This window comes from Neomonachus schauinslandi, chromosome 11 (assembly GCF_002201575.2).
Source record: "Neomonachus schauinslandi chromosome 11, ASM220157v2, whole genome shotgun sequence".
In the NCBI taxonomy this organism is placed as follows: domain Eukaryota; kingdom Metazoa; phylum Chordata; class Mammalia; order Carnivora; family Phocidae; genus Neomonachus; species Neomonachus schauinslandi.
The window spans coordinates 16,547,555-16,560,230 of record NC_058413.1 but is presented as its reverse complement, the minus strand read 5'-3'; the positions used below and the strand labels follow the sequence as shown (position 1 = coordinate 16,560,230).

The following is a 12,676-nucleotide window of genomic DNA, read 5'->3' as shown; positions in this document are numbered from 1 at the left end:
TGGTGGATGATGCTTTTCCAAGTAAAATGTGGTCTCCGTGGGCATTAGCCCGTTGGCTTCACAGCTGAAAGTTTTTAAATGGTCTCCAATGTTAGCCAAGTGAATGGAGACTCAGAAGGGAGGGAAATGTATAGAAGGTGAGGCCACCATGCCCTCCAGGCTTGTCCTGATTCCTTGCTGGGTCACTAAAAGAGATCACGGAGAAGCCTCAGCAAGCTTGTTGCTGTGCTTGGGATTTTTATTTTGGCTGCAAGAAGAGGTGGTAACCCCATGAATCCCTTCCACCCCATCCATCCATCCATCCATCCATCCATCCATCCAACCATCCAACCATCCATCCATCCAACCATCCATCCATCCATCCATCCATCCAACCATCCATCCATCCTCTGACTCAGGAAGCCATTCAACATTTCTCCTCACTTCTCTGGCCATCTGTCAGCTCTGCTCAGTTGCTCTATGAACAATCCATCTTGGACTTATTGACTGGAGGGCAGTGGGAGCCCAGGAGATATGTCAAAGTACCCTGAGGTCTATGCCAGATGGACAAAGACTCACTTTGACAAAATTCTCATAGGACGCTCCTCCCCTTTTTACTTATTCATATTCATGCATGCAACCACTAACTATTTGACTCTGATCTGTTCACGGAAACATGGTAGCGAGCAAATTTCAGAGCGCTGTTACTCATATTCCATTATTTTAAACGAGAAATATCATGATGCATTTGACATCCACCCAAAAACCTCAATCAACTTCCCAAAGTATCACACCCTTAAACACCATGTAAAAATCTCCCAGGAATTTTCCATAATATACATCAATTAAAACACCTTTCACTTAATTAGCACATCGGGAACTCCTCGGTGGGCAGGTTCGCGTGTGTGCGTGGTGCTCTGACACCACGGGGGACCAAGGCTCCTCCTCCTGGCATCACACTGGTCTGATAATGTCAATACATAAGGAAACAATAGTGAAAGATACTAAGTACCGTCAGTGGGACCTGGGTTTGTAGGACCCGCAGGTATGTGGGTGAAAGAGATTGGGACCCACGAGGGCTAAAGCTCAGGGAGAAGGGTGGGGAATGTGGGAGTGTAACACGCAATGATTTAAAGGGTGGTGAAGCAGCAGGTACAAACATGCTAGAACGTGCTAGTACAACAGGGGAGCCAGGCCTGCCACCCACAGCCTCCTCCTGTAAGACTCCAGAGCGACGAAATGTTTGCACAGGTGTGCCCTTGTGGATTCATTGTCACGAACATTCCACACCGAGAGGAAATGTTTTAAAAACTTGCCAGATACTGATGAGTATTTTTAAAAATGAGAGTTTTGGGGGGGAGGGGGCGGTGCCTGGGTAGACCAATGGGTTGCGCGTCTGACTCTCGATTTCGGCTCAGGTCATGGTCTCGGTGTCGTGAGATCAAGCCCCGCGCTAAGTCTGGAGCCTGCTTGGGATTCTCTCTCTCCCTTATTCTCTGCTCCACCGTTCATGTGCTCTCTCTCTCTCTCAAAAAAAAAAAAAAATTTGAGAGTTTGGATTTTTTTTAAATCCAAAAAAATACCAAAAAAAAAAAAAAAAAGCCTAGAAAATACCGCAGTGAAATGCCACTTAACACCCACTAGGATGGCTGTCACAAAAAAACAAAAAAAAGGAAACTCACAGCTGCTGGCAAGGTTGTGAAGAAACTGGAAGCCTCAGACATTTCTGGTGGAAATGTAAACAATGCAGCTGCTGTAGAAAACAGTTTGGCATTCCCTCAAAAAGTTAAGCATAGAATTACCAAATGATGTGGTAATTCCACTCCTAGGTATCTACTTGGAAGAAGTGAAAACAGGTTGTCAAACAAATATGAGTGCAGCAATGTCCACAGCGACACTATTCACAATAACTGAAGGGTTGCTAACAAACATTGGGAAACCTTGCTTTGAGGAAGGAGGAAAATAGCTTCACGGGGATACGTGTTAAGAACTAAGGGATTCCAGGGCGCCTGGGTGGCTCAGTCGTTAAGCGTCTGCCTTCGGCTCAGGTCATGGTCCCAGGGTCCTGGGATCGAGCCCCGCGTCGGGCTCCCTGCTCGGCGGGAAGCCTGCTTCTCCCTCTCCCACTCCCCCTGCTTGTGTTCCCTCTCTCGCTGTGTCTCTCTCTGTCAAATAAATAAATAAAATCTTAAAAAAAAAAAAAAAGAACTAAGGGATTCTATTTGCCTGTCAGAATCAACATACACATGCGTACAAAGGGCCTCTCTAGCCAATGCCCTCCCAGACGTCCACCAACCGATGAATGGATAAACAAAATGAGGCAAATACACATAATGGGATATTATTCAGCCATAAGAATAAAGTTCTGATATAAGCCACAACGTGGATGAACCTTGAGAACATGATGCTAAGTGAAAAAAGCCAGAAACAAAAGGTCACGTATTTTATAATTCCAAATATGTCAGATGTCCAGAATAGGCAGATCCATGAAGACAAAAAGCAGACTGGTGGTTGCCAGGGACTGGAAGAAAGAGAGGAACAGAAAGTGTGTCTGCTTAATAGGTACAGAGTTCTCTTAGGGGGTGAATAAAGATATTTTAAAGCTGCATGAAAGTGAGAACAAAGTGCTAGAACAACGTGACAGTGTGATTCGTACTCTTTAGAATGGTTCATTTTATGTGAATTTCACGTCAATTAAAACAAAGTTTTGAAAATAGCTATAACCTTCGTATTATCAGTGCCCCTCACATAGGCATTGATCAAGTTTGATACATGAATGAATAAATGAATGAGTGAACCTGTCCATGGTCTACAATGCCCTTCTTACCCCAATCCACTCCCCAGCCTCCTCATACACCAGACCCCGCCTGGCTCTCTGCTCTTGGGCACACTGACCTTTCGCTAGGTCCTTCTAGGTGCTAAGTTTCTGTCACAGGACTTTTGTACGGCCTCAGTCCTCTGTCTGGAGCCCCTCACACTCCTCCCCATTGCCCTAGTTACTTCCCTTCCAATCCAGCTCTCAGCTTGGCCATCACTTTGTCCAGGAAAGCCTCCTTCCTGACTGGGTCAGTTCCACCTTACACTCTCATAGCACTAGAACTTTCTCTTTAGGTAACTTACCACTATTGCATTTTCATCTATCTGTGCTCTTCTCTATTAACGCTGGTCTTCCCCGTTACAACATGAATATCATGAGGGCTGAGGATGGGGGAGTATGTTGTTGAGGAGGGAGCAGTTACCACTGTATCCCCTTGCCCCCAAGCACAGTACCTGGCACATAGTATGTGCTCAATAAACATAATCAAGGGAGGAAGGGAGGGAAGGAGGAATCTATCCACCCTTTTCATCTGTTTGCCTTCAGAAATCTACTAACACATTATTTCTCAACAAACTGGCTAGAGAGGCCCTTTGTACGCATGTGTATGTTGATTCTGACGTATACATACAGAACCCCTCAGTTATTAACCTGTATCCCCGTGAAGCTATTCTCCTCCATCCTCAAAGCAAGGTTTCCTAATGTTTGTTAGTAAGAAATCAGCTCTGGAGTGAGTGCAGGCAATGACACTGAGTTATGCATGGTTGCTGACTGCTGGGAGATTGAAGGTCAAATAGCGTGGATCGTCTCGGGGTGTCCTGATTTCTCTTGCCCATCTCCCACCCTGGGACAAGCAGTCACTCTTTTTTTTTTTTTTAAGATTTTATTTATTTATTTGAGAGAGAGAGACCCAGGCACCCCGGGCAGTCACTCTTTACCCTGCTTCCTCTTTGTCTTCTGGGTCTGCTGCTTCCTCCATCTGACTGGTCTCTCCCCTTCTTTCCGACTTTGCCTTACCCCTGTCTGATTTCTCCTCTGGTAGTTTCCTCCATCACGCTTGAATGGCCTGGCTATTTCTCTTCCTGCACCCCAGGTACTTGATAGTAACCGGGACCAGGGTCTGAAATTCGGAAAATGTCTAAAGATGCAGCAATCTTTTCTCCTGCAGTCAACACAAGGTGCTAGTGAACTGTCAGTCCCGTGAAAAAAAGAGCCGGGCCCCTGAATTATCTACATGCTCCATCAGAGGAGAAATGAAGAAGGGAGGGAGATGTGATGGGTCTGGGGCCTACCACTGGGAAGGGATTGTGGACACAGACTTAGGGTCTACATTGTATCCGGAAGGGCCTGGTGTTTCTGGCGGGTGTGTGCTCACTGCTCTGAAATAATCTATGCTAATTTCTTGATGAAAAATTCATACTGTCTTCTGTGTTGCTAAGCAGCCAGCCCAAACATGTTTACTGTGTAAATCTCTTCAGAGGGCCCTGGGCTGTGCCCAGGGTTTGAAGCGTGACGGACATAAGAGGCAACAAAGCCATCCCAAGCTTTGGGAAAGGTTTCTGAAGCTGACCTGCAAAAATGCGTATTTTTGAGACTTTGATGCCACATTTGGGGAAACACAGTGGTTCGAGTGTAATTTTGACTAGCTTTTCTCTGCTAACGTCCAGCCTACTGGTCAAAGTATGGGCTCAGGAGCCAGACTTCCTAAATTTGATTTCCAACTCTGCCACTAAAATGTTGCTTAAGTGTGCTGTGTTTTACTTTTCCCATCTGTAAAAGGGAAATAATAATTCCACATGTTTCATAGGGCTATCGTGAAGATAAAATTAATATGATTAAAGAGGGCCTGGCACACATAAAGAACCCAAAAAATGTTAGTTGTGCTATCACTACTATTTATTACTCTATGGAAATGCCTCAATTTCTTGTCTGTTCGTTAATGTGAACAGGAGAGTCTGCCAGCCAGGAGATGAGCTGAGAAATAAATCCTTTAAAAGGGTAAGAATCCATGAAGGGCAGACCTTAGAGAAGCCCGGGGGCACATCAGCTCCAGGAGCGGGGTTAGCAGTTCATGGGGCCTCCTGTGACCACTGAGGTGCCGAGGAGACCTTGGCAGAGCAGTGAGCCAAAAAAGGAGAAAGTTCTTTGAGCTGAAGGTGGGGGTGCCCCTCCTAAGGGGTTTCTCATGCCCCCTGCACCTGCCCCATCATGATAGCAGTGTAACACGCTCCATGGCTTCATTGTCCGTCTCCCCACTCATCAGAAAGAGCTCACGTCCGTCTCTTCATTGCTCCATCCCAGTGCCTAGCAGGTGCACATTAATCTTTAATGAATGAACTTATTAGCAAATGAAACGCAGCATATGGGTCCCGATGCATCCACACTCTGATAAGTATGAATTCAGGCAGGTGATCGGAGAGGATGTGGCTCGAGTGGTCTAAGGAAGAGGAGAACAAGGCGGGAGGGTTGATAAGGCCACACTGATGGTCTCGAGGTCCCAGTCCCAAGAAGGAGGCGGCCACAGGAGTGGCGGCAGAAAGCAGACAGAGCCAGGGACCAGGGAGTATGGGATGGATCACAACAAAGGAGGGCCATGCCTCTTGATGATAGCCCAGAAGTCCTCCTGGGAACAAAAACAGTGACTTTCGATACTAAGTTAGTGTTTACAAACGTTGTATCACAACATGAAAAATTTCAATGACAACCTCACTGAAATCTAACTCTATAGAGAAAAGCGCACAAATCATAAATGTAGAGCTGGGTGAATTTTCTTTCACAAAATGACCAACACGCTTGGGTGACCAGCATCCCCATCAAGAGGCGGAACATGAACAACGTTGCAGAGGCTGCCCAACCATGCCCCGGCCATTGCCTGCCCCCCAACGGCAAGACCAAACATACATTGGACTTGACTTCAAATCGGGTGGAAATAAAACCTTACCACTTTGCCCTCCTTTGCGCCTTTCCTCTTAGTGAGTGTGAGTCGCAATACGACCACTTCATTCACAATATACATTCAAGGGTTATCACGGGCCCAGCATCACACCAGATATCGTCGGGGACACAAGAAAAATGAAAAATACACTCCCTGATCTTGCCAGAAAAGATTCCTCTGTACCTACAGTGCTGGATACAAACTCAGCATTTGTTTACATTGTTTCATAAGAACCTAGAATTAATTTATTCATGTTTGCTAAAATCTGAATGTCTGTGTCCCACCTCCCCTCAAAATTCATCTGTTGCAACTTAGCCCACAAGGAGATGCTACCAGGAGGCAGGCCTTTGGGAGGTGATCAGGTCATGAGGATGGACCCTCATAAAGGGAATCTATGCCCTTACAGAAGTGGTCCTAGAGAGCTCCCTTGCCCCTTCCCCCGGGGTGAGGATAGAGCAAAGTCTACGAATGGGCTCTCACCAGACACCGAATCTGCTGGAGCCTTGGTTTTTGGACTTCCCAGGCTCTAGAACTGTAAGAAGCCTATTTTTGTTGCTTATAAGCTGCCCCATCTGTATTTTGTTACACAGCCCAAACAGACTAAGACGGCATTCCATGGAAGCCCACCCTACTGGAAGGAGGGTGGGATTGTCTAGTTTGGTGGGAAGTGGGGGTGAGGACCTGGGGGATGTGGAGAGAAGAGGCATGGGGGCCTCTGCCGAAGGTCCAAGCAACTTGGCTAAAGCCTTGGACTACATGTTAGCTGCAAGGGGACAGCACCCGGGTCACCCCAGGGACCTCCGAGACACATTCAAGAAGATTCACTTCAAGAATACAACAAAGTAGGGGCACCTGGGTGGCTCAGTTGTTGGGCGTCTGCCTTTGGCTCGGGTCATGGTCCCGGGGTCTTGGGATCGAGCCCTGCATCGGGCTCCCTGCTCGGTGGAGGCCTGCTTCTCCCTCTCCCACTCCCCCTGCTTGTGTTCCTGCTGTCGCGCGCTCTCTCTCTCTCTCTCTCTCTCTGTCAAATAAATAAATAAAATCTTAAAAAAAAAAAAAAAGAATACAACAAAGTAAGCACCGTGCGGGGAGAAAAATCTGACATGAAAACCAAAGCTTTCTGAAAACAGGAACCCCAACTCCTGTTAAGTGACAGGTGTCAGAGGGTCCGAGCAGTGGGAAAGAGCGGTTCTCCCTGCTCCCTCTTTATTACTGAGGTTAGTCAAAAACAGTGCTTCTTCTGAAGGGACCCAGGATAAGGTGAGTGGAGGCCTGTGCAGACCAGTGTGAAAAGGAAACTGAGGGGGAAACTGAGGGGGAAGGAACCAAGGGGCCTGGCTGCCATTCACTAGTAGATTCTGAAGCAGTGGGAAAGGGAAGATGCCCACACACACACATGCATGCGTGCGCACATCATTCTGCTGCTCTCTGCCCTGTCTCCACTCTCGAGCTGCCACCAAGCTTCAAAAGCTGGGCTGACAGAAGTGAGGGAGGTCCCAGTTGAGCCTGCCAGACCATGAGTGGGCAGTGTAGTGAGACTGAGTCCCCTGCATCCCCCAAAGGACCACACCCGGGTGAGGGTGAGGGACTGTCTACGAAGGCAGGATGAAGGGTCCAGAGTGTGTGTTTTGGAAAAGCAGAGATAAACTATGAATTGAAGCCAGCTGGAGGCATGCGAGGTGAGGGATGACAGAGTGCTTCTGCCCTCTGCCTCCTCCCACTTAGCAGAGATCCTGGGCCCTTTTTTTGTTCCACGGATTCCTTTAGCTCTCCAGAGAAGCCCTCTGGACACTTCCTCAGAATGTTTGCAAATCAAAGACATCGGACTACAGAGGAACATCTAATAAAATCAGCTTGTGGAATGGCTCTATGTGAGCCTCTTCATCCACCCGTTGGCTAACAGGATCTGGCAGGACATTCAATAAGTACCATGATTTAGAACTGGCGATGAACATAAATGATCCTGTAGAGTATCTACAATAGCTGTAGTTGCCTCGAAACTACCTGTGATTTCCCTGGGGGACCAAGGCACAGATATTGTTAACACTCCTGTGCTGTGTGGTTGATATTCCTCCTACCCAAGACCATGAACCTCTTAAGTTCCATCTACAGACCCCATAGGGACGTCTTTGGACCTCAGGTTATGAACCCCCAGGGGAACTTCCAAGTTCTTCTCAAAATCACTACAAACTTCAACTTCATCTAACCATACAAGGCCTGAATATCCAAGGAATTTTTCCGAGAACCACAACCAGTTATTTTCAGAGACATAGGCGGTCCCTCCGCATCCTACAGACATGCGGTTCTCAGTGTAAGGGAGTCTGGAACCCCTTTCTGCAGCCCTGTGCCCTCCCTTCCAGGAACATCTTCAGAAAGCCTTCCCCGACTCCTCCCCTCGTTGTCCACACGCGTCACTTCCAACACCCTACTGTCACCTGCCACCCCTAACACCACCTCCTTTACTTGTTTGGAAATGACAATTGTGTTCTTTCCTCCGTTCACTCAATCTGGGTCAGTGGCTGAATCAGTCTGAGAACAATGGCAGCCCAACCAACCTTGTGAGATCTCCCCCGCGCCACATCCGTGCCCACTGATTCAGCCCAGGTTGCCCAAATCCTTGTCACTCAGGGAACCAGATGAGGGGATGTGAAGGAAGGGGTCTCATGTATCAACAAAGGCTTACTGTGGCCCTACTGGGCTAGCACGGGGTTGCAAAGGCCTGGTGCGTGCGCTCCCATTGGGAGAAATGACTCCAGCAACAATCCCAAGTGGACACAGGGATACCTTTACTAGTCAACAGTTTCTTATTAGACACCTGCTAGGTTCCAGACACTGAGGAGGTACTGGGAATAAATAACATACAGATAAGTGGACACCAAAGATCACATCCAGTTATAACAAGTACTATGAAAGAATTGTAAGAACAATAGGGAAGAAGGTAATAGAGGAGGAGGTACTTTGTTACATGTAGTGGGAGACAAAATCCTCTGGAGAAGGGGAAATTTAAACAGAAAGAGGCCTCAAGGATGAGAAGGAGCCATCAGTATGAAAAGCCAGAGGAAAATGGCCATGGGGATTGGGGGGTCTTTAGGAAGGATCATACATACAGGGAGGGTGAGATTTCAGATGATTGGGAGAAGGGGCATGAGCTTGGCCGGAGAGGTAGACACCTGCCAGATCAAGCACATGGGGGGGTGGGAGGGGAGGAGTGGAGTGGCTATTAGCATGGATTCCAGAAGCAGACCAGCTTGGCTAGAATCCATCCAGCTCTAAAACTTCTCTAACTGTGTGGCCTTGGGCAAGTCACTTACCCTCTCTGAGCCTTAGCTTCTTCATCTTTAAGTAGGGATCAGCATATATGTCCTTCACTCACTTGCTAAGTGCATTAAGAATAAAGCACTTAGAACGGTGGCTGACACAGGGTGCATGCCACGTAGTGGTTTGCTATGACTTGTTCCAAGCTCAATGAGAAGTTGGGGTGGGGGAAGTTGAGCCCAAGAGAGACACTACCTGGGTTGTCTTTAACAGATTCTTGGCCCTTGTGTGAGCTACTGGAAGGGATCCCAGAGGTCATTTACACCAACTCCTTCCCCGGCGCTTCTCTCTGGGAAGGGGAGGGGACAGCCCCTGAAGAGCCACCTCTGAGAAAGGCACAATGGCCTTCCCCTAAAGCCTGAGGAGCAATCTCTGTGAAGGGCACAATGGCCTTCCCCTCATGCTGGGTGGGAGAGAAGGTTGAGAGGCAGCGGGCCACAACTTCTGAAGGACTCATCCACCCCTTCAACCGCCTGCCAGTGGAGAGCCCACTACTCCCACCTCAGATGGTTCTAGAAGGGTACCGTGTCCCGATGCCTGGCTGGCTCCTATTCCTGCCAATGTCAATGTCACTTTCCTGGGATTGTAAGTGCCTCAAGGACAGTAGCCATTTCCTTCCCCTCTCACTACCTGGTGACTGACAGAGGCCTCAAGCACTGAGTCTCAGAGCTTTTGAATAATTGATTGGAAAAAGGAAGGTGGAATTGCAGCATTTTTGTGCCTCTCCCAGATCTATAAGCTCTATAAGGAATCTAGAGGGCGTTGGGAAGTCATTAAGTCATGCCCCTGCCCCAGGGCCAGGCTTCCTCCAGCACCCTAGCAAGACTCTTCCTCCTGGTCTCCAGAGCGCATTTTACACTCCCCACCTCGGTAATGTGTCCTGAAGGGCACAGCCTATGTAGGGGGCTCCTTCCAAACCTCTTCCCTAGACCCCTTCTGCCGCACTGTACAATGGGGACACCACCCATTTCCTGCCCGAAGGGGCTCTGGGCACAAGCCCATGCAGGGGATAAAAGCCCTCCTGTCTCCAGGGACATCTTCAGAGACACCACAGCAAGCCCCTCCGGCTGGCTGGAGCTGAGGGCTGCTGGGAGGGGGCGAAGGTTCTTCAGGCCCCTCCACATTCACCAGCCTCTCCCCAGACCCCAGGCACTCCCGCCCAGCTGCCCCTCTCCCACTCCCAGGGATGCAGCAACCACCTCCCCTCTCGTTTTTCCGTGGCTTGCCCCCTCCTCAGCTAAGCCAGTGCTTTCCCTACACCAGACCCCCCAACTTCTCTTCCCTCTCCCGTCCCCATTTCTCTTCCCCCAATTCTGCAAGCTTTTAACCCCCCAACCCCCCTCCCCCGTTTCCTGCCAGCCGCTCAACTCTCCTCCCAGTCCCTATTCGTCCCCAAGTCCCCTTTCCCATTCCGTCTCTCCCCCTCCCCTTTAACGCTCGCTCACCCCATTCCTCTCGCGCCCCCACCAAGCCTCCCTCCCCTAACTCTTCTCTCCGACCCTCCCCCCACCCCCAGGCCTTCCGGACCCCCTCGGCGGGTCCTCGAGCACGTTCTCCGCCCTCCTCCCCGCCACGCTCGGTGGCGTGACCCCCCCATCCGGTTCCCCCGCCGCTGCAGCCGCCGCCGAGACCCCACCGCGCCCCCGGGAGGCCGAGGTGCCGCCCCCGCTCACCTGTTGGGCGGACCGGAGCACGCCGGGTCTCGCCTTCTCCGGATCAGGGTCCCGGTCCCGCTTCAGCACCCCCTTCTTGGGATGCATGTGCCGGCACAGGCAGGTGACCCCGCACAGCGCAAGGATGCTGGTGGCCGTGCCCAGCGTGGCGCCCAGCGCGATCACTGGCACCGACAGCACCATGGTGCCCGCTCCCCGCGCGGGGCTCCGGCCCGCAGCCGCGCACCTACCCCTGCCGGGCCGGTCGCCCGCCGCCCAGCAGCTCCTGGGATCCGGACGCGCGGGCTGCTCTCCCGCCGCCTGGGGTGGGGGGTGGGGGGGAGGCGGGGAGGGAGGGCGGCTGCGAGGACGTCAGAGGACGAGGCTGGCCGGGAGCGGGCGGGTGCGCCCGCACTCAGCTCTACGTCAGCCCGCACCCCCTCCCGCCGACACGTGACCAGACCCCCACCCCAACAGCAAACCAGCCTTCAGATGCCCGCAAGCTTAGGGGTGTCTCGGGCCGTTCTTCACGCTTTCTGTACGCGGACACTTGGCCCCAAGAAGGGCAGGAGCTCGTCCAGGTCACACTGTGTGAGCGGGCGAACCCTGGCTCCAGCCCAGGCCTGCGGCTCAGTCTGGGTGGGGGTCACTTTACCAGACTCCTGACCCTTCCTTTCTCACCTTCTCTGGCCCGGGAGGCTGTATACGTGGGTCCTCCGCGAGATTTTCAAACACACAAGGGCTGGAGACTTCCCATCTCCCGAACTCGCCTGGTGTTTGCTATGCCGTGGGGCAGAGCTGGCAGGGGGCAGGCGGGCAGAAGGGAATTGCCTGGGGTTGAGACTGTGCCCATGCCCTGGTGAAGATCACCGCACCCATTCTGTTTCTGTCGCATGTCCTTCAGCATGCTTTCCCTCCTCATTTGATCTGTGGGTCTCCATTTGCAGATGAGGATGGTGCGGGCCGGTAGGGGATGTGGGGAAGCTGGAAAACTCCAGGCATCCTCAACCCAGACTCGGGTTGGCAGATTCCGAGTCCCTGCGCCACACTCAGAGAAAGAACTTGTCTTAGAAAAACAAAGAGCCTCGCGTGCAGCAGCCAGCAGTCCACACTTGATGCAGAGAGGGGGACATAAAAGAAGTATGCTTAGAGTAAGGTGAAATTAGAATTCCAGGCATGAGGAGACGGCCTTAGATCAGAACACAGTGGTTTGCAGTGTATTGTGTTATGGGGAGTGTTTCATTGAATTCAGCAAGCATTCCCGGTGTCTGCTGGGCACGTGTGAGAAGGAGTGCAGAGAATTTCACCCACAACAGGGTTTCGGAATTCCCATGAAACCAATGGCTCCTAAATCTAGCATGGCTCCCGCCAGACCTTCAGCGCTGAGCTGCAGAAGTGACCGCCACCTGGAACCTTATCTACCCCTGCATGACAAACCACCCATGACTTAGAGGCTGAGAACAATCATTTTGTTAGCTTTCATGATTTTGTGGGTTGACCGGGCTCCACTGGGTGTTTTTCCTGCCGCAAGTGATGTCTCTCCAGGGACTGCGCTCGGCTGGGCTGGGATGTGCAAGATGGCGCACCACAGGGTGGGCAGCGGGTACTGGCTGCCCCTGGGGGCACAACTGGCTGTCAGCCAGCGCACTGGGGTTCTCCACGTGGCTGGAGCTGCACGGCAGCCAGATTCCAAGAGGACAAAGCCATTCTCTTAAGTCCTGGCTTCAGAATTTCTAGAACATCATTTCTTTGGTCAAGCAATTGTCTCTCTCTAATCCTTTCCCTACAGGGCATTAAAAAGGATGTTTCTGAAATGCAAAGTTAATCTTATCATTCACATGCATAAAAGCCTTCAAAGTGTCACCAATAATAAACGCAAGAGCCTCCAGTTAAATCGAAAGCCCTTTGTGATGTGGTCCCTGCCGGTCCCTTCAGACTCCCCTCTACACACTTCCCAACATGCCCTTGAGCCCCAGGGAA

General features: G+C 50.8%; 1 protein-coding gene across 2 annotated transcripts in view; it reads right to left on the bottom strand.

Moving 5' to 3' along the window:
• Positions 1-11,403, bottom strand: part of SYT13 (synaptotagmin 13) — a 41,868-nt gene extending 30,465 nt beyond the window's left edge. The window contains exon 1 of one of the 2 annotated variants that reach the window (XM_021684769.1): positions 11,378-11,403. Coding sequence is in view for 1 of the 2 variants with exons in the window: in XM_021684768.1 (XP_021540443.1) it covers positions 10,718-10,900 (183 nt within the window). In the remaining variant the exon portion in view is untranslated. Of the gene's footprint in view, positions 1-10,717; positions 11,010-11,377 lie in introns of those variants that run through there. The other variant, XM_021684768.1, reaches the window with a different exon arrangement.
• Positions 11,404-12,676: the final 1,273 nt, after the last annotated feature.